Below are 25,717 nucleotides of genomic sequence, written 5' to 3'. Positions count from 1 at the left end.
GTCCTTGTCCTTTAGATGGCGATCAAACCATTTTTTCCTTCTATCCTTCTCCACAAGGGCATTGTATACAGCCAATTGTCTTTCTTCGTTTAGCCGCTCAAGGATATACAGACGCTCTGCTAAGGGATTACCATCCCATCCCTCTTGAGTAGCAACACGAAGACTAGGAATGACAAATTCCCACGGCATGACTGCTTCTTGGCCATATACCATTTTGAATGGTGTGCAATTAATAGCCACTTTGTACGCAGTACGATAGGCCCATAAAGTTGTCGTAAGCTTTAGATCCCAATCCGTGCGATGAGCTTCAACTGTCTTTGTCAAAATAGAGATTAAAGTCTTGTTGGTACTCTCGGCTTGGCCATTAGTAAGGAGTAGATTTATGATGGGATATCATGAAATTTGTTGTGAGCTCCTTAATCACTTCATTTATAAAATGCGTACCATTGTCGCTCACAAGTTCCAAAGGACAACCGAATCGTGTGATTATATTTTCAAAGAGGAACTTGGCTGTTGTCCTCACATCTGCCTTACGTGTCGCTTTCGCTTCAGCCCATTTGGTCATATAGTCAGTGGCCACAATAATATAGCAAGATTGTGTGTTTCGGGCCGCTGGACTAATTGGACCTACAAAGTCTAAACCCCACTTTTCAAATGGTTGGTTTACTTTGATTGGATGTAGGGGCATCTGATCTTTCCTCTGGGGTTTCTTGTATCGTTGGCATTCATCGCAACCCTTCACAAAGAGTGATGCATCTTGGAACATAGTGGGCCACCAATACCCTGATTGTAAGATCGCGCAGTTAAGTCTCCTGAGAAGTGACCACCGGCTACGCCCATATGTGCCTCTTGTAAAATGTATAGATACTCGTCCTCTCGGGCACAACGCCTAAGAACGTCATCCTTTCCTCTTTTATAAAGAGTCCCAGCTCTATCAGGCAATAGGGTTCGCATTCTTTGATCAGCTTTCGAGCTAGATCTTTACGAAGCTCCTTGGGTGGAAAGCCATTAACCAAAAAGTTAACAATCTTCTCACTCCATTCAGGCATTGTCTCCACCATGAACAGGGAAGTGTCAGGTAAGTCATCATCAACTCCCGTAGGAGCTTCACCATTAGGTATGCGAGACAAATGATCAGCCATAATATGTTTTTTGCCAGGTCTCACAACAACAGTGAAATCAAACTCAAGAAGAATCAATAGCCATCGTGTGATTCTTCCTGTGGAGCATGGTTTGTTTACCAGATACAACAATGCTTGATGATCCACATAGAAAACAAACTTGGTGGCAAGAAGGTAATAACGAAATTTTCTTACTGCATATATCATTGCCAACCCTTCTCGCTCCGTAGTGGTGTAGTTCATCTCAGCATCGTTCAACTGGCTGGCAAAGCTAATGGGGTAGTCTAGCTTGTGTTCTCTAGGTTGAGTTAACACACACCCAATAGCAAAATTTGATGCATCAATATGCACATGGAAGAGTAAATCCCAGTTAGGCATTCTCTCAAGATTGGAGCACTTGCCAAGGCCTTCTTTAATAGCTCATAGGCACGGTCACATTCTTCGGTCCAAATAAACTCGATGAGAAGCTTATACAATGGTCGAGCAATCTCAGCGAAGAAGAGAATAAACCTTCGATATAATAACCAACGTGGCCCATAAAGCGTTGGACTCCCTTGTAGTTGGTGGGTGGTGGCAGTTCCAGAATGACCTTGATTTTACTCTCGTCCGTGGAAATCCCATTTTTGGACACTATATGTCCTAAGATAACTCCGTGTTTAACCCAGAATTGGCATTTGAAAGGATTCAAGGAGATGCGATATAATCTACACCGTTCAAATATTTTTCGTAAACACATCAAGTGCTCATCCCAAGAGGAATGAACACAAAGATCATCTAAGAAAGCTTCACAAAAGTCCCTTAGATATTCCTTAAAGGCCGTGTTTATCAATCGTTGGAATGTTGCAGGTGCATTGGTCAAGCCAAAAGCCATGACGCGAAAAGCAAACACTCCAAACTCCGTGATAAATGCTATTTCAGCTTGGTCCTCGACTGCAATTGTGATCTGATTGTAACCCGAGTACCCATCTAAAAAGCTATATGCCTCCTTGCCTGCCACTCTTTCAAGCACATGTTCAGAATATGGCAAGGGGTAATGATCCCTTCTGGTGGCTACATTAACCTTTTTGAGATCAACACACACTTTGAGTTTCCCATTCTTCTTTGGCACGATGACTATCGGAGAAACCCATTCTGAGTGCTCAATTGGGTATATGAATCCACATTTTACCAGCTTTTCAATTTCCTCTTGTATAATCTTTGCATACTTAGGATTCATTGGGTAGGGACGTTGCTCGACTGGTTTAGCAGTGCTAATCATTGGAATCATGTGTTGCACCACCGAGGGTGGAACACCCTTCATATCATGATATGTCCATGCAAATATGTCCTTGAATTCTTTAAGAAGCTTCGTAAGTGCAGCTTCTTCCGCCTTGGTGAGGTCTTGAGCAATAAAAACTGGTTTAGACTCCTCACCCGGATCTGCTAAGTCTATCTTCTTAACTACCGCAGGGCCATCGTAGACACCGCTACTCCCATTGGTAGGCGTTCGTTGGGCTTTTGTGTAGACTACTTTACGTTCCCCTGTGGTGAATGATTTGAAATGCTTGGGGGCGGGGTGTAAGTCTACTGGTTCTTGTTGTGCAAGGATTTTTTCTTTCAATTCCGCTTCCTTTTGCTGCTGAGCCAACTCTTGGTTTTGTCGCCTTCTTGCTGTACGACTTAGTTTTGGCTTCTCTTCGATTTCTAATTGGGCAACGTCATGAGGTTGCGGAATACACCACATGACACTTTGGAGGTATTGTCCCCAATTATCCGCTATCTTCCGATGAGCGTCAATGGCTCCTACATAACTAAGCCATTCTGCAATGGATCTCTCCTTATTTATTGCAGTTCGTACATTAGCTCGATAGCGTTGGCGCTTATGTCTCGTTTTCTTCTTACCAAGTTTTTGATTTTTGTTTCTATCCGATTCGGACTCACTTGGTCGATCTTCACTTTCGGATGAACTGCAGGGGGCCACTGTCCTAGGCCTTGAGCACCTTGCTTCCACATTTGGGTGAATATTTGATTCATTTTCCCCATCAGGCTCAGAGTCAGTTTCTTCTTGAGATTCATACTCAGAGTTGCATTGGTCTGAGTCTTCACTACTGTCAGTGTCACTGGAGTTCGCCACTTTCTTGCCATCAGGAGTCAAGTGCATAACACCTATCATGTTTATTGGCACTAATGGTGGCATATCTTGCCCCTCAGGTGTTACCCAACTTGTGCCTCTATTTCCCCATGTGTCTATGGTTGCCGCTAAGTGTACCCAATCCACGTTATCCGACTCAGTCATACCCGGTAGGACATCCATGTAAGGAGAATCCTTCCCATCATCAGTCCCTTTTTTTCATGTATAGCAATACCTTAATGGGGCGGAGTGAACAGTGGTATCCGATCGATTATCGATGATAACCTTGTGCTTCCTAAAGGATGTGCACGACCATTCTCAAGATCAACTCGAATGACAGAGTCCTGGAATTGTAGATAGACATGGTTTTTCGACCAGTCATGCACCATTTGTGCTTCCCTCATGAAAGGACGCCCTAAGATCATTTGATATGACATAGGATGCTTGGAGAAATCCATTACAATGAAGGTATGTTTTACCTTGTATCCCAGGACCTTGATCTTAAGATCCCTTAACATTCCAATAGGTTTAGCTATGGTTCCGTTTGCCATCTTAACCACTATGTTTGTGACTTCGAGGTGAGGTCTTCCCATGGATTCCCAACAGTTTTTAGTCACAATGCTCACTCCAGCACCACCATCAAGGATTCCCTTTAGAGTTAATCCCTTGGTAGTAATGGGGAGGGTGGCATTAGATTCGTCCCCTTCAAAGTACTGTCCCAACTTGTTAACAGGTATTTCAACGACCGAATCTTCATCTAAGTTGGGTTGTAGATCCCAATGCTCCCCTTCATCTTGAAGTGTGTCGGGTCTATCCATATTTGCAAATTGTTGTAGCCCCGCCTTTAGTTCTCCATTGAGAAATGCCCGAAGAGCTAAGAATAGCTCAGGATCTCCGTATAATTTGGATATGATCGTGGTTCTGATCTCAAAGGACATGAAATCCATTAGCTTAGACACATTCACAACGGTACTTTTCGAGACATCGCCCCTTGACTAGGGATTGGTGAAGATGGAATCACTTCCTCTTCGATGGGGTCAGGCATTCCCTCACTAAACATTCTTTCCAGCAAGAAGGGTGTTTGCCCACTTCCGGATGTCCTATCCTCACTTTCTTCCCGAATGATACTCGGTATAGCTAACGGTTTATGGTTCCGGTGAGGCTGAACTTGCGTAGGAAACATTGTGTCTAGAATTTTGATTTTTCTCGGGTTTGGCTCCAGTTCTCTTTGTGTTTCTTCCACCAAACCCCTTAAGTGTTGCACTTGTTCAATCTCCTCAACTGGGTTCGGGTAAGTTCCAATCTTTTTCTTGAGGGTTTTTGGCCCACGTGGCTTGTCTTGAGGAGTCTCAGTCAGTTTGGGTGGTCGAGAGGGCATTAACTGACTTGGTTGTGGGGCCGAGGAAGTTTCCTTTTGTTTTCCCTTATTTAGGTACTCGCTTGATTCTCCTTCATTGAGCTCCCGAGTGGGTTCCTCCCTTAAGGTAGTGGCTTTGGTCCCCATGGTTTCTATTGAATCAGAATCATCTTCAGGATCATTCATATACACGGGGTCGTCTCCTGTCCCTATGTTAGTCTTTGAACTAGGTTTGGAGCTCGTGGCATTAAGCGATCTCTTTCATCGTGTTTTCTTTTTCTTTGCCTGAGCGATTGATGCAGTATCCCTCTCTTCAAGAATGTAGTTTTGATTTTGAAGCATTGACCGTGTAACTACATTCGCGGGTACAACGGGTGTGGTTCCTCGTGCTTGGTTGGTGACCTCAACCAAATTCAATGGCGTAATCTTGGGTGCATTAGGATTATGTGGACATTGAGCAATCAAATGATCTATGCCACAACGATTACATGTAAGTACCGGCATTCCCGATGTGCTCCCTTGATTTGGCTGCATTTGAGTAGTGATCTTTTGTAGCCTATTAGGGCACTCCGCTACACGATGTGGTCCACCACAATCGTAGCATTGAAGAGGTGGTCTCCTCGCCAAGGTATTAAGGTTTTGCCCTCTTGTGGCGAGAGCACCCGCTTGATATACAGGCTTGACTTGCCCGAAATGATCCTCCATGTAGTACTGGGGAATCATTTCAAACGTATCAATCCCATATGGAGCAGTGGGGTCTATCTCCTCTTCATAATCCCCACACGCACTATGTGACTCACAACCCATCTGGTTTATTGGGGTAATCCTTGGATGTGGAGGTTGTGGTCCTAGCACTGGCGGTGGTAATGGCACAAACTGGCATTCGGATTCCTTGGAACTATATGCTGTGACGGTTGCTCGACAGGTTGTGCAGGCATTAGCGCAGGTACTTGAGGTGTGTTTGACCAGGCTAGTGGTGCCTGATTTGCCAACATTCGCTTAAGTACTAGGCAATCTTTAGATTGATGGCCATACTTACCACATGCATTGCAATGCCCATTGAATTTGACTCTGAATGTGGGACATTCACTCGTGCTATGTGGTCCTAAGCACACCGAACACCATTGTTGCTCTCTCCTTGGGTACATATGGCTATTCTGAGGAGCTCGATTACCCCTAAAGTGTTCTTGGAGAGCCTTAGTAAGATCGGTCACTCACAGACATTTCAGATATCTTGGGCTCCTTGGCAATAGGTTTTACCGTCATTGGCTCGTGCCCAGATACTTGTGAACTAACGGATTTTGTTTCCGAAGACACCTTTTTACCTGCAATCATCAAGTTGTCTTCTAACTGGATTGCATTGGCAGTGACTGCTTCCCACGTTGTAAGACCTCTAATGACTAGGCCATTGTAAATGTCCTCGTGGCACAATCCTCGGATGAATCTATCGAGGAGTTGGTTGTTATTGAAGCGTTCATCGGGAGTGCAGCGAGAATTTAGATGCTTCAATCGACTTATGAAGTCTCTCACTGACTCCCCTTCCTCGCGTTCAGCTTTTTGGAGTTGAGATGCTACTCCCCAAAGCACACCCTCACGTATGTATTCTTTCAAGAACAATCTCTTGAGAGTGGGGTAGTGAGTGCGCTCTTCAACCCTTAAGGTTCGATACCAATCTCCGGCCTTCCCACTCAAGGTTAAGCCTAAGGCTTTACACTTATGCAACTCATTGTGCTCTTCCAAGGAATCACACACATGTTCAAAGACTTCAATGTGCTTCCTAACATCCTCGTTACCACTGAAGTTTTGAGTGAGCTTAGCCACTTGTACTGCCTTGCTTCTAGGTTCTCTCTCAGGCATGCCCCGCATGTTTTCCGCAATGGGTCGTCCGATCGTCTGAGCAAACGCTGCGAGATCACCTAGGTGAGCAGGCGCATAACTGGTGGAGACACTTCTGGGATAGCCTGGCTGATAGGAGTTGGCGTTGGTCTGAGTAGGTTGGCAAATGACGTAGGATATGATATGTGGCTAGGCCTAGCTCCTCTTGGATAAGGGTGGTGATAAGGCGGTCGTGGAGCATACGCCATTGGCATACTAAGAGGCATATGAGCTACCTGAGCAGCATGAGTAGCGATAGGTACATAGGGTCGATAGGCACTGGCACGCACTGTTGTAGGTACTGTTCCACTAGGTAGCGGTGTCGTACTAACTACAGCAGTAACGGGTGCACTTTCAGCTATGCTCATCATTGGGGTAGGCATTGCGGATTCCCTAATGGAAAGTTGAGCCAAGGTTGGAAAGCTAAAGTTACTACTCGTGGGCTCAACCTGCATTGAGACTCCAGGCGAAACAACATATGAAGGGTCTATGGGACTCACCGAGGGAGTCTCCAATTGTGATAGGGTTGGTTGTTTGGCCTTGCCCGTATCCAAAAACCTCATAGGGCCAGTGGAAAAACTAGGTCCACTCCCCTATTTTGCCTCTCAATTTGGATAATTCTATGAATAACATCACATATCATTTGCTGTTGCTCTTTTAGATTAGTGGCGCTAGATGTAGATCGTAGGACTTCTAACCAACCTACATGGTATGTGTAACCCGTGTATAGGTCCGTTAGAGTCTCTGTGTGTAGATCATATTCCCAATTTTCATTGAGAAATATCCCATCTAGACTTGGTGTGCCAAACGGTTCTCTTGAAGTGGACGCAATGTCACTTCTTATGGATTGGCTTCTAGGGACCTCTACTTTAGAAAGAGTATCGGAAGGTGGTAGCTCAGTAGGGCCCTCATTAAACGAAGTGGGTAGAATATCCACATGGACACTCTTTGGGAGGGTAGGGTCTACATAAGATGTGAATGGCGAATCCACTACCCCTCCTTCTTCATTTACTTCGCTTGTCGCATGTTCAGAGCGTGTAGCTCTACTAAAGGTCTCTATTAGACGACGAAACATGCTAGATCCGGGTTGTGGGGCCCACACTGGCATGTTTTGGCTTGTCTCCTCAGGGTTCTTGGTAGGGTGTCCTTCCATGGCTTCTGAGTCAGAAGATGAGTCACTATCCACTATTCGTGGATCTTGGGTCGCACTCCCTTGGGTTCCAGCCGAAGGCCAAGATGCCAACGTGGAGGGATGGTGTGAGCCTGCGTAAACTGAAACACTTTCTAGTGGTTCAGGCTCTAGCACCCGACCAGAACGTAGATGCATGTGACGTGGGTACCCTACGTGCGTTGGTAACTACCCTTGAAACTCACACAAGTGGTTTCTTAGGTGTTTTGCACCCCGTTTTTACTTGTTTTTAGATTGTTTTTAGATTGTTTTTAACTCGTTTTTGACCCCTTACTTACGGTCGAACTTGGACTAGGGCGTGTGATAGCTCGAAACGAGCGTATCGTTCAAAGGGTCCTAGTGTGCTTTACAGCACCGTGTTCGCCTATCTAGAGCTCCTGTAGTCCTCAAAACAGTCCGTTTCCTTTGGGGGGAAGGGGCAAAAGCCTATTTGCTTGTGGAGGAAAGGGTGAGGGCTTTATCCCACATGCTCACTTTACTCCTTGGGGAGTGGGCTACATATAGGGCACAACTTTCCATAAGATCTCACTTGAAAGAAAGCTATGGAGGCTCACTCTCCTATATATATATATCAAAAGACCGAGACCGAAACCGAGGCCGGCGGGGCCGGGGTCGTGGGTCGTGGGTCAATTGGGGTTCTTTCTTTTCAAAAAATTTTTCTCCAATTAGAAAATCTTTCCTCTCCACATGTTTGGTTCTTTCTTTAAAAATAAAATTTACTTTTTTATTTTTGATTTTTTATATTTTTTTAATTTTTATTTTCTGTTTTTTTTTGTTTGGGATAAGTTTTTTGGAGTTTCTATCTAGGGTTCAGCCTTAGCCGCGGCGCAGTTCGCACACAGCACAGGTCTGGGGATTCAGAAATCCCCCCTCACACGCAGAAAACCAGATAACAGATCACACGTCCACACGCGGAGCGGAAAAATAACAGAAATACATAAGACAAATTATAGAAACAGATTGCAAAAAACGGAAACAACTCAACAACAAACACACAGTCGCTTTCCTACAGTGTAGATTAAACTTCACGCAGCAGCCGAGCTGCAAACTGGAGCTTGGTGCAGGGCAACTCCCCGGCAGCGACGCCAAAAATGTGCGCTTTTGCCGCACAGGTCGTAGGTGGGGACTTGCCGGACACCGTATGCGAGCCACGAATGGCTGCAAGCATACAACCAGTAAGGCAAGCTCAAAACAGAATGCAAAAGGTGTGTCACTGACCGCTTAATCGCCGCCTTGAAGGATTCCTGCGTCGCAGCCGTGAAGAAGGAGCCGCCGTCGCCGCTCTACCGCCTCTCCGTCGCCGTGCCGCTACACAGTGCTCGATCGCTCTCTCACTCTCTCTCTCTCTCTCTCACACACACAGGAGAAGAAAACCAAGGAGATAAGGCAAGAGCACTCTTGTATTCACAACACATGAGAATGAGGATTTTAGGGTTACATTTGACTCTTATAGGTGACTTGGCCGTTCACACTTGGGCGCCCATACATGGTCGGCCGACCCTAACCCTTATCCTACTGATATCCAAGGTGCGCCTCTCATCGGCGATCACCCAATCCCTTTATCCTTAACATATGGTGCCGACAAGCTCGGCCCATGACTCAGAATATTTAAATTAATGACGTAAAACATAGTACGTCTCAATGTCCGCCATGGGTTAACACTATGGCCTTGTCCACTTTGCTCATGGTCAGCTCGTGCTGCATAGATGGATTATACAATGGTTTGCAATGAGGTGGATATCATGCTCTCAAAGGAGTACACATGTAAACCTAAATTAATAGTTTTGGACATCATCCCCATTGATTGGGGTGTGATTGGTTGTTCACCCTTGGGACTTTCTCTATGAATTTACAACAAGATTTCATGAGCTTTATGCATGAGGAGAAGAATGTTACATTGAGGGGATCTTGCTTGGCAAGTTCATTAATGTGACCAAATTCATGAGAGAGCTCAAGAAAATGAGGTGTATATATGCATTACAGCTTTAAAAAGATGAGGGTATGGAAAGTGAGAAGAAAGTTATGCATGAGGGCATGTCTAAGCTCTTGGATGAGTACAAGGATATATCCCAAATACCTAAGAGTTTACCATCAAAAAGAGATGTGGACCATGGTATTATTGAGCTTTAAAACCAAATGCTAAATTGATCTAATTGTTGAGATTTGCGGTGAAATGTGAGCTAGAGAGAAGAGTGGAGACTTATCCCACATTGATGTACAAGCACAAGAGTGTACCTCCTCATATAAAAGAGAGCCATTTCAAGGAATGGAACATGAAGCAAGCTCTCAGGTCTCTTTATGAGTACAAGTCTCAGTCTTGTAATCTAATTGTACTTGATTCTTAAGCTTAGTTAGTATAATCTTTTCATCATCATTATGTTGTTAATTAGGTTGCACCCACCATAAGATTAGTGTTTCTTAATCATAATAATTAGGGTTAAGCTAGACATGCATGGTGAGGGTTCATCTTTTCTGACATGGTATCAGAGCCACCCCTCTCCATTAGCTTAGCCTTAGCTCACACTAGTCTAATCACCTAATTATCCACTACTCTCAACCTTATCCATATCTCCCACTTGTGGCCTAAATTTTCCTAGCTTGATTCTCCACACCCACTTCACTATTGACAAATTCCTCTTAAGTGTATCTTTTTTATCTCATTGCTATTCTACATGTCCAAGGGTTCAGGTCAAATTCTCATAATTTTTTGCACATTTTCGCCAGCTAAAGAAATGCTTCATTCACTATGTGTAGTCAATATTAGATCAAGCCCTTGTAGGGATAGTTAGCCACTACTACAAGGACTACACAGCCTAAGTATCAAGATCTTTGGTACACAACCCAAGAGACGTTGATCTGTAGGTGCTGGAAATAGGCAAAATTCCACCATTTTTTAGTAGCTTTGAGCTGAATCTTTCCCTTAGGGCATTGATCCTCATCAAGGGTTCTAAGGCTATGAAGAAAGCCCCATCAAAAGGCATTTGCATTTGCTCAATTTTGCCCTCCAAAGTTTGTTGTTGATAATCACTATTTTTTAGCACTAATCACTATTATTAGTGCATCATTAGAAAAATTAGGCCAAACTAATGTTAAAATTGGATAATTAGAGTATCAATACACTGTCGAAAGTTCTCTCTTACATCAAAATTCATTGCATCCTCTTGCATTACTCAATTGAAGAGAGTTTTCCATTGCCATTCTTGTACTGGAACTAGACACTCGCCACCATAAATCATTATCACGTGCAAAGAACTTCTCGACCTTCTCAGTATATATTATAAAAAAGGATAGACACTGCCGATATTATCTGTAAGACCCCTTGTCGTACATGATGGAGAAACTCACATTAGAACAAAATAAGTTTAATGGAGATCATTTTTACACTTGGCAAATGCAAACCATGTACACATTGATGAGAAAAGGGCTATGGGATCTAATTGAGCCTAGTGAAGATAATGATAGCACATCACTTAACACATTCAACAATTACAAAGTCGACATAATAGCTCAGAGTTTGGGAGATGAATTTATACATCACATTGCAGGCATACGATTGCAAAAAGCCATGGGATGAACTCAACAAAGTCTTTGGAAATGAAACCAAGAGCTCCAAGATTAACCTTTTGATGCAGTTTTACAGATTGGACAAAGAAGAAGCTAACACAATGGCTGATCACATCAACAAGTTCAAGGCACTCAAGAAAAACCTAGCAAGAATCAAGAAGAAGATGAAGTGGTTGCAGTTCTCCTTAACATCATTAACAAAATCCCCTATGACGTTCTTATGTGTCTACACTCAAAAATGTCGACAAAACTCTGATTGAAGTTGAATCTTCACTACTTGAGCACGTGTATAAACTCAAAAACACATCAAATGTCACTCAAGGAATCAGTCAAAATGCTTTGTATGCAGGAAAAGGAAAAGCCATCAAATGTAATCACTATGGCAAGCTTGGTCACATCTTTGCAAATTGTCATTTCAAAAATAAACCAAAAAACATTTGTAGTGCTTGTGAAAGGATTGGGCACTTGGAAGAACATTGCTACTCCAAACATAATCAAGAAAATAACTATGTGGAAGATGGTCACTTTGTGGCAAAAAATGATGCCTCTCTAGCTCCAAACATCTTTTCTAAAAACATTATATGTCCTACCCTCTGGCACCAATGATGTAGCTAAGGTAGAAGAAATAGCCAAAATTTGTAACCCTACTCTTAGAAGAGACCTCTAGACCTCAAAGATAGGTCAAGTCTCTATCAAGAGACCTCTAGACCTCACTCTTAGAGATGACCTATAGGCCTCAAAGATAGGTCAAGTCACCATCAAGGGGGGGTGTTGAGATTTGAGGTGACATGTGAGCTAGAGAGAAGAGTGGACACTTATCCTACATTGATGTACAAGCACAAGAGTGTACCTCCTCATATAAAAGGGAGCCATTTCAAGAGCGATGAAACATGAAGCAAGCTCTCAAGCCTTGTTATGAGTACAAGTCTCAATCTTGTAACCCAATTGTGCTTGAGTCTTAAGCTTAGTTAGCATAATCTTTTCATCATCATTATGTTGTTAATCAGTTCGCGCCCACCATAAGATTAGTGTTTCTTAATCATAATAATTAGGGTTAAGCTAGGCATGTATGGTGAGGGTTCATCTTTTCTAACACTAACAAGCCACCATATAGACTCTCCAAGGTGGAGAAAGATGAAGTAGTATGGCAAGTGAAAGATATTATGGGCATGGGGTGGATTGAGCCAAGTCAATCACTGTTTGCTTCAGTAATGCTTTTGGTGAAGAACAAAGATAGTGTATTCCGTATGTGCCTGCTGGGGATTACTATGATCTCAAACAAGATTACTGTCAAGAATAGATTTCCAATACCTCGTGTGGATGATCTTCCTAATGAGCTTAATGATGCTCATCAATACTTCTCCAAGATAGATTTGAGGTCGAGATAGCACTAAATACGCATGAATAATGGTGATGAATTCAAGACAGTTTTAGAAAAGAGGAGGGTTGTTTCATTTCCTGGTTATGCCATTTGGGTCATGCAATGCACCCATAACCTTTCAAGAATGATAAATAAAAAAGCACTCTAACCCTTCCTCCTAAAGTTCGTGTTGGTACTATTTGGACGACATTCTTATCTATAGCACAGAGAACAATGAGCAAATAAGAGAAGTTATTGACGTGTTGAGGGACAATCACTTGTATGCAAAGGATAGCAATTATGTATTCATTGCTCATGAGGTGGAGTACCTTGGTTGTATTATGAGCAAAGAACGCATCAAAATGGACCCTAATAAGGTTGAATGTTTGAAGAAGTGGCCTCAACTAAAAGGATTCTTGGGCTTATCTTCTTTTTATAGGATATCTATAAAGAGGTATACATAAATTGTAGCCCCTCTTATTAACAAGCTCAAGAAAGATGCCTTCTTCTAGGTCGCTATTGCAAACAAGAGCTTTGAGGAGATCAAAAGGATGATCACTTCAGGTCCTATTTCGGTATGCCCGGATTTCACAAAACCTTGCTTATGAGAGCTGTAAGTTGAATGAGAAGGAGATGCAAATGCATGTCTATGTTCAAGAGATGGTTTATATCTTGCATGCTATCAAAATGTGGAATCATTACCTTTATGGTAGTCACTTTTATGTGAGAAGTGATCATAGAGTGTTGGTCCTCTCTCAACCAAATCTATCTCCTAAAGCAAAGAAGGTGGTTGGCTACATTGTAAAAATAGGTCTTTGAGATTACTTACACAAAAAGGGAAAGATAATGTGGTGGTAAATGTTTTATCAAGGATGTGGGCATGCACTTTATCAACTATCTCCAAAGTGCATAAGGATTGGATCATGGACATCATTCAAGAGGAGTATCTCGTGGATGAGAGAGGTCACAAATGGTTTAGAAATTATAGCATAGTTCTCATCAAGATTATAGCATGGTTCTCATAAATATTATGTTCTCATAAAGATTTATATTATTTTATGCTTCAAAATGGTCTCATATACTACAAGGAGAAACTCTATCTTGTGCCTATGTCAACATACAAGCAAAAAGTGATGGAAGAAATGCATTCATCCCTAACGGTGAGGCACTTGGGTCTTTTCATGACCTATGGATGTATTAGAAAGAGCTTCTATTGAAACGAGATGTGGAAAGACATGCATGCATTTATGTCAAAGTGTGTTTACCTTGTCAACTCAACATGGATACAACCCATAAGTCCAGGGGGTTGCTTTAGCCCTTACCCATTATCGATGGGAAATGGACTCGTATCTCTATCAATTTTATCATGGGGCTTCCTTACACAAAGAGAGATTGGTACATCTTGTATGTTGTGGTGGGTAGGTTGAGTAAGGTGGCATATTTTATCCCTACAAAGGTTCAAGTACATGGCATCTATGGTTAAAAAGCAATTTGCGGAATTTGTGTTCAAATTGCATGGTATTCCGCCGCAACAAATTTTTAGTGATCAGTGGGATGTCAATTTCATGAGTGCATTTTAGAGAACTTTGTTTGAGATGATGGAAACCCAGTTAACTCCAAGCACCACTTATCATCCTAAAACCGATGCCAAACAAAAAGGGTGAATAAGTGGGTGGAAGCATATACGAGGCACTATTGCAATGATACTTAACATACATGGGATGGAATGGTTGCCTTTAGCCAAGTTTTCTTATAATAGCACTCATTATGTGAGTATTGGTATGTCACCTTACTATGAGGCATTGTATGGGTACAAAGAATGTACCAATGATGGTCACTATACGCAAGGTATGAATCAAAATGAAAAAGAAGAAGTTGAGAAGATGAAAGCTCTTCTTCAAGAATCCAAGATGAATATGCTCAAGAGAGAATGAAGCATTATGAGGATTCGCATAGAATACCATTAGAAGGGGATTTTATGTTTTTGAGAATCCCTGAATCAAGATATGGTTCTCGTAAAGGCAACACTAATACCAAGTTAGCTCATCGCTACTATGGTCAATAAACGGTGTGGAGGAGAGATGGTGAAGTGACTTATCAATAGTTTCCTCTCTCAACCCCAAGGATTCTCATGTGAATCAATTGAAGGAATATGTTGGACTGAAAGTGCAAGCATATGATGAGCTACCTCCAATGAATGAGGAAGGTTTGATTGAGTATTGTACCAAAAAGGGTTTTGGGGATTACTTTGCAACCATTCATTGGTAGAATACCTTATCAAATGAAGAATCTTCATGGTAGCCCACCTCCATGTTGAAAGGTTATGAAGGCTTGTTGGATGCATTAGAATGAATGGTGCATAAAAGCAATGAATATGCTTGTTGAAATTTTATGGATTCATATTGGAATTGGATGAACAAGAGTTGAGAGATTCGTGTATACAACTATGGGCCACTTGTTATGGGTTGTTTTGAGAGTATTACATGCAATTTACAACTATATGAGGATGATTTTCTCTCATGAATGGTGTTGCATACATCCAAAGGTGAGTCGATGATTCATTGATCATCATATGGTTTCGAGGAGAAACCTATTGGGTGGGGATCATTTGAAATGTTGTTGAACATTATGGGGTCCCTATTGGTCCATGGTTATGACCTCATACGTACATGCTAGCACTAGGAGTGGGGCTAGACTCATAGGTTTGGGCATGGGCAGTAGTAAGTGTGCGAAATGGGCAGTAGCCACTATATAAGTGAGCTTGTAAGTCCTACTCACAATTAAATCTTGGATAATCATTTTATTATTCAAATTCTTACTCAATGCAAGTTTTCATGGTGATGAATCCCTTCATGAGTCTTCATGTGTATAATCCATGTTAATGAGTATAATCCCCTCTTTGATGTTGGTACTCCTACATCACTGGATGCTTCACCTCACATGGTCTGCCCACCCCCATTTGATTACACTACTCTATATTTTCTCTTTCTATATCTCACTAGATAGGAGACCAACCACATCACTTGGTTAGACTTGATCCATGTCCATATGTATCGAACATTGTTGACCCCATCAAAGTTTTCTACAAAGCTTCATTTATACAAAGAGCGTTTTTTAATGGCTACAGATTATGGAAGCACGCCAAGTAAGTGGACGTATTCAAGTCACTTTGCAACTCTTCCACACATGCATCTCATTATTTTTGACGTGTTGAAATAATTGTACCATCTTTAAATTATCTCCAAGGAGTTATAAGACTACTGTAGGCTCGCCTTAAAACTATCAAACCATCATTTTAGTATAAAGATCCTCAAGTTATGAAGAGAATGAGACTCCACAGGCAAAGGAGAGAAGCCTGAGGCGACATGGCTGCATGAGGATAGGCGATTCTATTTAAGGTAAAGGAGGTAGAGGGCGCTCTCGTAGAGACCGTTGGAATCCTCAAGAAGGAAGAATCCTCAAGAAGGAAGTTGCCAGAGTTCCAAAGATGGAGGAAAGGATCCATTGGACACCACCTGTAGTCTGTGCATTTATCATATTCGGCTTCAACTGGTGTCAAACTAGCTGTCTACCAGCCTGTCTCTAATCCTCCCATATGCTAAGTCTATTGCTTCTTAAAATTATGCCCCTTCATTAACAATGCCCCAAACCCGAAAAAGGTCCGAAGCCTATAGCATTAAGAACGTCATATATTTGACGAGCTGCAATAGCGTGTTAATTTCTAAAACGAGCATCACATGTGAGTAAAAAGTAGAAACTGTACATGATCATTCATGCGTCATAAGTTTTTTAATCTTGTTAATTGATGCTGTAATACATCATTAAATGCACATCGGAACCACAACTGCATTTGTTAATGAAAAAATTGTCGATACATCAAAGGCAATCAACAACACTATGATAATGATTTCTTGCTAGTCAAAGTTTTGAAGCATGCCCAAATCTTAAATGTAAATTTCACTTCTGAATGCAAGCACTCCTGTTCAGTGTTGCTCCAAGACGAAGAAATGCACGCTTGAGTACTACGGATATAACTTTGGTGGCCCTTCCATAAAATGTCACTTCTCCAATTTGCCATAACTAAGTGGGAGATAAATGAACTAGCAGACTTAGCTCTCGCATAAGCTCTTCCTCCCATGACAAACTTACTGACATTAATGACCTTTATACAGCACAGTCCTAATATACTCAGCCATCAAGCCGTGACTATCTGGGAGCTTTCTAAGCAAGGGGTTATGCTCTTTCCCACCCTTAAACTGTCTTACTTGGTGATGGAAAGTAATGGCCACACATTTGTGAGCGTTGAGTCTATACAATTGTTTGCTTTTTAGAGACTAAAACAGTGTAAGTAGGTCTCTGCTTGAAGGCATTTATGGCTTTGCAATACAAACATATAAAAAACTACGGTCATTTTCTATTGCTGTTTGTTCCAACTGTTTAGCTGGGAGTGCACCAAACAAACAAGTTACAACTCATAGTAAACAAGGAAGCATGAATTCATAAATTGTCTCAAGGCAAGAATTCACCAACTCTTTTAACCAAGCAATCAACAGATGTCAAGCGTGGCGTAGTTGGAATAGTCTAGAAACCCAAGCTTTGTCATGATTAAAATCAGTTATCAGATAGGAATGCACTCCATCCATCTAACTATTCTATGGGGGCTGCCTCACCATGACACAAGCGGCACAGGTCTGTAAAAGAGAAACAACAGCTATACCTGCACAAAGTGCCAGTTTGTATCCAAACTTCTCAAGGGAACTGCTTTGCGCAGTGGCGTGAAAACAAGTGGCTCTGCTAGCCGACCATGATGAAATGCTAAAGGATATTTTGATGCTTTGCAATCTGCTGCTTTTTTAGAGCTGACTGCAATTGTTGAAGGTGTCCTGCAAGAAGAGAGTCGGTTGTTGGCTGTGACCGATAGAACTGTTTGCTAGACAAAAGCGGATGGTCTTCACGGCTCCTCATCTGCCCATTATTGCCAACCTCACCAGTTGCTATCTTGAGCCTTTGCACTTCCTCCTTCAACACAATATTCAAAGCTGTAAAAAGCCAGAAGAACCAAAAGCTAAAAAATGAATGGAGTCCCATTGCATCACCTACAGTAGTTTCTTTTTTTCATCAATCCAAATATTATGGCATCAAATTTTTTATGTAAAATTGCTAAAACTCAAACAAACAAGACTGTCACCACCTCAAGTGTACAGGGCAACAAGGTAGGATTGTATAGATACGCACACAGTCAACAAACCACGCTAGCTGCCAACATGTTACCCAGAATGGTTTTGATTTTGAAAATGGACGAAACAAAAGAGTCAGAAGATTTGACTGAAACCACACCAATAACACTGATGGAAAAAATAAGGGTGATAATGAAGGTTCAGGGCATGGTGTACCTGTACGCTATCCTCAAAGTCTCTATGGTCTAGCAGTTGTAAGGGTAATCTGCATATAGGAACCGTTCGAAGGGTTCTTAGGGTTTTGTTCTTGCAAACCTTGAAACAAAGCTGGGCTGAAGGCCAGCAGCAAGCTCCAGTGGCCTCTTGAAGGAAGTGGATGATCTCAGAGGGGGCTAGATCTAGTCCCGACTCCCAAGGCTGCCATGCCTGACTCAAAAGAAGTCAACTGTCTGATCTCAAGCTTCACCTAGATTTTTAGGGCAATGAGGAAGGCTCTGGCCATCCTACCATGAGTCATCCAACGTCAGGACAAGTGTGTGGTCCAAGACAGCCGGGCGGCTAGAATGCCCATCAACTAGGTCACTGGCCCACTCAACAACATAGAAGCAATCTAGCCCCACAAATTGGAGTGGTGGTGGCAATCAAAACAGTAGAAGGCAAGGGTCTGAGGGGTACAGCAAACTCGAGAAGTTGCCAGTCATTCTGCCCTCCAACTGCAAACATAATTTTCCCCATGGTCCCCGCTTGTCTCCCAGAAACGAGGTCACTGTGCCACTTCCTTACCTATCAGGAGGCAAGTCAATCATGTTTAAGTGTCCCCCTATGCAACATGTGTCCAACTAGAGGATCCCCTTACAAGGATCTAGAAAACAGTCCCGTCCCTTAATGAGTTTGAGGCATAGATATGAAGGAAACCTATGCGTGGGTCCCATCCTGTACAGGAATCCACTGTGCCTGTAAGAGGCCCATCAGGACCTCAGGTATGTCCATTGGGCTGATGCATGGCCTCTGGTTGTGGACACACTGTCCAGTTGCACCTGTGAAACTTATTATTCAGTATAAGGTCTGCTGGGAAGGTGATAAAAAAATGCCCTTCATTGAACTCATCGGTTGTCTCTACGTCAAATTCAACAGAAAGAATGGTCTAGCACGCATAGAAGCCACAATACTTGATCAGGGACTTCAAGGAAAGAAATGTGCAAGAGAGACCATTCTATGGGTTGGGTGATGAATTGAAGAGCGAGGCGAATTGAAAAGTGAGCCCTTTCTAAGGAATTGAATTTTTTTCCTTAGCAATTGTAATTCTGCAAATTAAGGATTATTCACCAATTTGTGGGCACAACAAATGCAAACTTCAAATTGGAGCAACAAATGCAAATTAATCAGAAGTTAGTTAACTTAGTTTGCTTACTTCGTTGGCCTATACTTTCCATATATAGGACTCTTCTTTCCCCATGTTACAACATCTTCCATAAGTTGTTTGATGCAGCTAGCCAAGGGAGAGAAGATCAAACATGAAGAGAAGTAGACTAGGCCCAAACAACAACGATTAACATAGATGAATCCAAGTCTTCCCATTACACCAGCTTTTGGAAAGGACTGCAAGGGCGTTTCTTGCTTCAAAGAACTTGGTAAACGATATAGTTTTCATCACATCTAACCGTTGAGACATCGAGCTCAACTAGTGCAGATATGGAGGATCCACACTTTTGCTATTGACATGGTTGGGAGATTATGGGTTGTCACACTGTGGTGCTATGTGACACCTCAGCTCAGCATTTCATGTAACATTACACTTCATTAATACCTTTTTTAGGATTATTTGTTGAATGTCGTGGCCCCATTTTGAGCCCAAGTCCGAGGCATGTCAGGCACAAGTTACGTAGGTCAATCTCCCAGCCGTAGGTGTTAGGCTCAGTCCCTTAACCCACTAGAAGAACAAGCATGTAGAAGTCATCTGAGGCTAGGCATGTCAAAGTCAGCCCAATAGTTGCATGCCAAATGCATATAAAATCATATAAGCATCATCTAGGGCGTGGGCCAGCCCATTAAAGCTCCCTACCTTGGGTGATGCCCAGTGGATGGTGGTCACACACCATACACCCCTTAATCATCAAGTCAGCTAGCATTCAGAGCATGGTCACCATGAAACTCGTTTCAGTGGCTTTGAAACTTGTTTCACATTTCAGTGTTGAAACGATTCATGCAGCAGGCTGACAGCAGCATGGTACCACCGACCAGCAGCAAAAACATCTATATAAGCAACCCTTAGTCCCTTGCATAAATCGTTCATTCATCAAGTTTTCAGCAGGCAGATAAAGAGAACATGTATGCTTGAGTTCCCTCGAGGTTCTTGGAGCCTACAAATAGCCTCAAGCACTCCGTGCTTCAATCCAAGGCAGCATAGAAGATCCTCTCATTTTTAGCCAGCATATGTGCATATCCTCAGCATTTCTCGATTTGCATAAGTGGCTTCATAGAGTTTTCTACAGTGCTATTGGTTCAGCCTGTGTTCGATCTTCCTCGCCCTTGCATTCAGCAGTTCACAGTCATCATTCTCATCATTGAGCAGTTCTCCAAAGTAATACAAGCAAATACTCCTACTTGCAAAGAGGGGCCCTTTAGTGGGTAATTGCGACCCAATCTGGTGTCGCCTATCATCTTCTCTCTCTCTCTCTCTCTGCTCTTCTCTCTTAAAGTCAAGTGGAGTGCATTACGAAGATCAATCTATTGCATGCTACATTGGTATCAAAGCTCAAGTTGTCACCCAAATTAGCTACCCAAAAGTGAGAGCATTCCGTGGATAGTAAAATTGTGGTCATGAAAAACCACGGAGGCCTCCACAACGTCAAGAGAGACTTCTTCAGAAAGCTACAAAGAAAACATGGAAGAAGAGAACAACAAAGAAGATACGACCAAAGAAACACTTCCGCACTTCAATGAAGACTTCGTCAAAGCAATTATGGAGCAAAACAGATTGAACAGGCGACAAATTGAGTCTAAAGAAGAAGATGCAAAAAAAAAAGGCATTAAAAAAAAAGCTAAAGAGGAGGCTAAAAAGCCAAGTAAGCAATCAAAGAAGATGAAAAGCCAAAAAAGAACTTTTAGATCTTGAAAGATTGTTCCTCATCATGGAGCAACAAAGACAAAAGAAGAAGCCAAAAGGGATGAAGAAGGAAGAGCCAAAGAAGCTCGACTTGATGATGAACGAAGGGCCAAGGATGCCAAATGCAGGGCTGATGAAGACCAGCGAGACGACACCAATAAATCCCAAAATAATAGAATGAAGGAGTGTGGGGGCAAGGGGCCATTTTATATGGCCCTTGGTTGTTGGTCGGCCAACCCAAAGTCAGCCGACAGCTGCCCGGGTAGCCCACGACCTGTAAAATACCCAGTCGCCCAACAAAAGGGTAGACGGACAGCACTGTAGTACAGTCGAGCAGCACCAAATCAGACGGGCAGCTCAAACACAGTTGGGCAGGCATCTGGGGGCAGCCGACAACTCACACACACAGCTCCAGAAAAAATAGGAAAAAATACAGAGAGTGAGGAAAAATGGGAAGACACCAAATACGGGCGGGCACACCCGCAACAGAGGCCTTGACATAGTGTACAGACAGGAGATGACTGCTAACATAGTGTACAGACAGGAGATGACTGCTAACACTCCCTCTCAGCTCCTGGATGCGGAACCAACCCCAGTGAGCGGGAGTGCCGCCAGAGCATATCTTGAGGTAGAGACTTCGTAAAGAGGTCAACTGCATTGTCCTCCGTCGAACAATAAAGAAGCAAGATGTCACCAGCCAAGATCTTCTCACGAAAGAGTAATATTGTATCTCTATGTGTTTGGTCCGGGCATAGCGATAAAAGATAGTGGCCAGAATGTTTCTCTTGAAATTCGAGAATTATTCGCCTTTGAATGCGAAATGGATGCCAGAGAAGTACTTCAAGGACTATCCAGATATACTTCGAGCTTATGAGAAACCGATTGGTCCAGATGTATTTGAAGTACAGGCTTAGACGTCGTGCGAACAAAACAGATTCAAGAGGGAGGGATTGTACCTCTACCCTCTTCATTGTATATATTTATTGGAATGGAATTGATGATTATCTTGCTTATGTAATGATTACTTGGGCATGCTCTAGTTTCGGTGGCAACGATGCCAAATAGCCCAAGGAGCAAGATTTGCATTTGGGTGACCCATTGGACGGCCTTTGTGCTAGATATCATGGACTTCATAGTCAAGCGGTCATTGCGACCAGATAGCCCAGATAACTATTGATGAACAGTCGAGCCATCATTACGACCAGATAGCCAAGATAAGCTGGAAGCCTGTCATCAAGTTTAGTAGAGGGGGATATCATGTGCATTGCTCATGGACATGCCTAGTCTCAGATTTGCAGCCAGATTATGACCTCATTTAGGCTTTGTATAGGCTTACAGATAAAGCCAAGAAGCATTCTACACGAGTGAGGATTAGTCGGCAACATTGGGGCAGTTCACATGTGAAAGCGATGCATTTAATGCTGGATATTAGAGGACGGATCTGGCCGACAGCTCCTTACCTAGCCAACTGGAGCATTTGGGGCCTATATAAGCAAAGCAACCCTTTAGTGTTATTTTGTCTAGTTCCCCCTTGGGGATTGTAACATGCGGAAATGACTCTCTAGGCAATGCTTATATAGCACCCTTTATGCTGGTCAGTTTGCTCTAGACAGAGTCGGCCTGTTTATTAAAAGCCCACGACCTGAATTAAATGCCCGAAATAGGCACCTTTCACACCTGTCAACTGGCCGCCTTTTCCTACTGTGCTAGCCACCCTGCGCATGGCTAGGCTGGCTGCTGGGCAGCCACTGTGCCCTAGCCGCCCACCACCAGTCTGGCTACCCAGTCCATAGGGCTGGCCGACAGGCTGGCCAGGCCCCCAAGGACTGGCCAACCAAAGCCTAGCCCCTTTCTTGGGCTGTAGGTTAATGGCCATGGGCCTCTTGGACCCTTAGGGTGGCCTAAGGCCTACCCAGTTCTTAGGCAAGGGTATCACACCCTATTCTAGGTGGGCCCTCAGGGATGCCCCCTTCTACATGCAACTAAATGCTTCCTACTCAGATGCATGGTATCTGGCTACAAGTCAAACACCCGGAACACCTGTCATCATCCCAAAGGGTGACTCACATTACGGACTGGCACTGCTTCATCTGTGGGACTTACACACCTGACCAAGACTATGTACAAGACTTGTAAACCTGACCAAGACTATGTACAAGACTTGTAAACCTGACATTGGATGCTTAGAGTGGAACCCTGGCTGATTCGTCCCGGATTGGGGCGCACATGGGACTAGTTTCCAATCTAGGTCTTGCACCTGCTATACAAATATGTCCACATGGCATCCAAGTGCGGGTGCACGTGACTTAGCTTGACGGAAGCTACATAGCCTCTAGATAGTCCATCAATAAATCTGCATAGTCGTTAAAAAATTCTATGTCAAAGCGAAACCACTTCTTGTCCCTCGGTCTTGAAACTTCTTGAGGATTTATCTTTGTCTTCAGCTACAACCGTGCTTGAAGTGGTGCAGAAGGATCTGGTTGGGAACCATTACTTCAACTTAGTCAATAATGTCTAGTTCCGCTTCGTCTTTAATCTTTGAAGGGATTGGACCTGCATATGGTTTAAGCCAACTAACATGGAACACATCGTGCATAGTCCAGCTCGGAGGTAACTTCAACTTCATCAACACCTCATTGATCTTTCTGGGATAGAAAATGGTCCGAAGCTTCTGAAAGATAACTTCAAGCATCGCTTGCCCACATGTTTCAGTCGTCGTTTAATTATCTGAAGATATATCCAATCTCCTTCCAAGAACTTCACATCCCTTCTATCTTTTTTGGCATGTCGAGTGTAGGCCTCGTGCGCTTTAGCCAGCCTATCTTTGACTGATTCCAAGATCTCCTGGTAAGACTCAGTCAATATGTTCGCTTTAGGGACTGAAGGCGAGGTTCTGGTCAAGAGCAACTAGAATGGTCTTCCAAATGCAGCTTCATAATGAATCCTACCAATAACTGAAGAAAAATAATCATTCAAAACTGCTTGAACTAGAGGCAAATAAGATTCCCACTTACCTTGCAGATTGTGGACGTAACATTTCAGCACGTCAAAGGCCAACTGGTTGTAAATTTCTGTCTAGCCATTTGTCTATGGGTGAAACACATTGGAAAAGTTCAATTTAGTACCAAAATTGTCAAACATCGCCCTCCAAAAATAATTGGTAAACTTGGCATCATATTTTGACACTATGGTCCTAGAAATCCCACCGTCGGGTACCAATGCCGAACGAACAAGTGGGCAACGTCCTCAATGGTCACATTGACCCTGCATGGAATAAGCATAACAAAATTACTAAATCTATCAAACATTGCGTGTTATGCTTACCTGGAATTGGAGGTTAATTTGTCACAAAATCCATAGATATATATTGGAAAGCTCCCTCGAGAATAGGTAGCGGTTGAAGCAACCCTGCTTTCTTCTCATGAGACGCTTTTACTTTCTGACAAATCTCACAATGTTGCACATGAGTGAACCCGTCTCGCCTCATTCTTGGCCAATAAAACTGCCGCTCTAACTTCTCCAAAGTCGAGTTCATGCCCTTGTGACCACCGGTGATGGCATCATGGGCGTTGTGGAGAAGAGTTACCCTAAACGACTTCATGACACAAAGGCGGCCTTTGTAGAAAAGCTAGCCATCTCGTATCTGTTGGTGTTGGACTCACACACTCACACACACAAACCTGCACATTGGGGTTAGGTGCAGGATGGAGAAGCTCACACACAGAAATGAGAGAGAGAGAGAGAGAGAGAGAGAGAGAGAGAGAGAGAGAGCCAAAAGTGTGGTAACCACAAAATGCAAGTCAACCCTTGCATGTGTGCCACATCCATATAATATAGAAGTACAAAATATTATATGTAGAGTGTCCTTTCACACTTGATATCCAATGTTGCACATGAGTGAACCCGTCTCGCCTCATTCTTGGCCAATAAAACTACCGCTCTAACTTCTCCAAAGTCGAGTTCATGCCCCTGTGACCACCGGTGATGGCATCATGGGCGTTGTGGAGAAGAGCTACCCTAAACGACTTCATGACACAAAGGCGGCCTTTGTAGAAAAGCTAGCCATCTCGTATCTGCTGGTGTTGGACTCACACACTCACACACACAAACCTGCACATTAGGGTTAGGTGCAAGATGGAGAAGCTCACACACAGAAATGAGAGAGAGAGAGAGAGCCAAAAGTGTGGTAACCACAAAATGCAAGTCAACCCTTGCATGTGTGCCACATCCATATGATATAGAAGTACAAAATATTATATGTAGAGTGTCCTTTCACACTTGATATCCAAGGGAAAAAACCACATGGGGAAAAGTGCCCTTGGTTAAGCCCTGTTCACACATAGCACTACCATAAGTGAGCATATGCCTACAAATCCCCCTGTAGTGGAAGTGTGAACCTGAACAAGGTAGCAGATCACTCTCTAATTGAGAGTAAGCCCAAAGCTTTGCTGAAAGCTTCAAACTTTTCTCGAGGTAAAGCCTTTGTGAATAGATCTGTAACATTATCCTGTGTAGGGCAGTAAGATAAACTGATCTCCCCTACATGTAACCTTTCTCTGACATAGTGATAATGAATCTCAATGTGCTTGGTACGTGCATGAAATACTGGATTTCGTGCCACAGCCATAGCACTCTGGCTATCAGTGTGAGAATGGTGGTGGGTGTCTGCTGACACTCACGAAGATCACCCAATAATCTCCTCAACCATACACAATCTACTGTAGCTGTGAAGACTGCCCTGTACTCAGCCTCACAAGTAGATGTGGCAACAGTGGGTTGCTTTTTACTCAACCAAGATATGCATGAACTGCCAAGAAAAAAACAATTCCCACTGGTGGATTGCCTAGTATCATAATCA

The 25,717-nt window shown here is 43.0% G+C and overlaps 1 protein-coding gene across 1 annotated transcript in view; it reads right to left on the bottom strand.

The window, feature by feature from the left end:
• Positions 1–17,054: 17,054 nt before the first annotated feature.
• LOC147616011 (putative transcription factor PosF21) overlaps positions 17,055–25,717 on the bottom strand; it is a 60,039-nt gene continuing 51,376 nt past the window's right edge. The window contains exon 4 of the mRNA XM_086778638.1: positions 17,055–17,615. Within this exon, the coding sequence (XP_086634764.1) occupies positions 17,392–17,615 (224 nt within the window). The 3' untranslated portion in view covers positions 17,055–17,391. The remainder of the gene's footprint in view (positions 17,616–25,717) is intronic.

This window comes from Cibotium barometz, chromosome 39 (genome assembly GCF_041138505.1).
Source record: "Cibotium barometz isolate CiBa-2024 chromosome 39, ASM4113850v1, whole genome shotgun sequence".
In the NCBI taxonomy this organism is placed as follows: Eukaryota; Viridiplantae; Streptophyta; class Polypodiopsida; order Cyatheales; family Cibotiaceae; genus Cibotium; species Cibotium barometz.
Note: the sequence above shows the minus strand (reverse complement) of the source record. Positions and strands in the feature narration are given on the sequence as shown.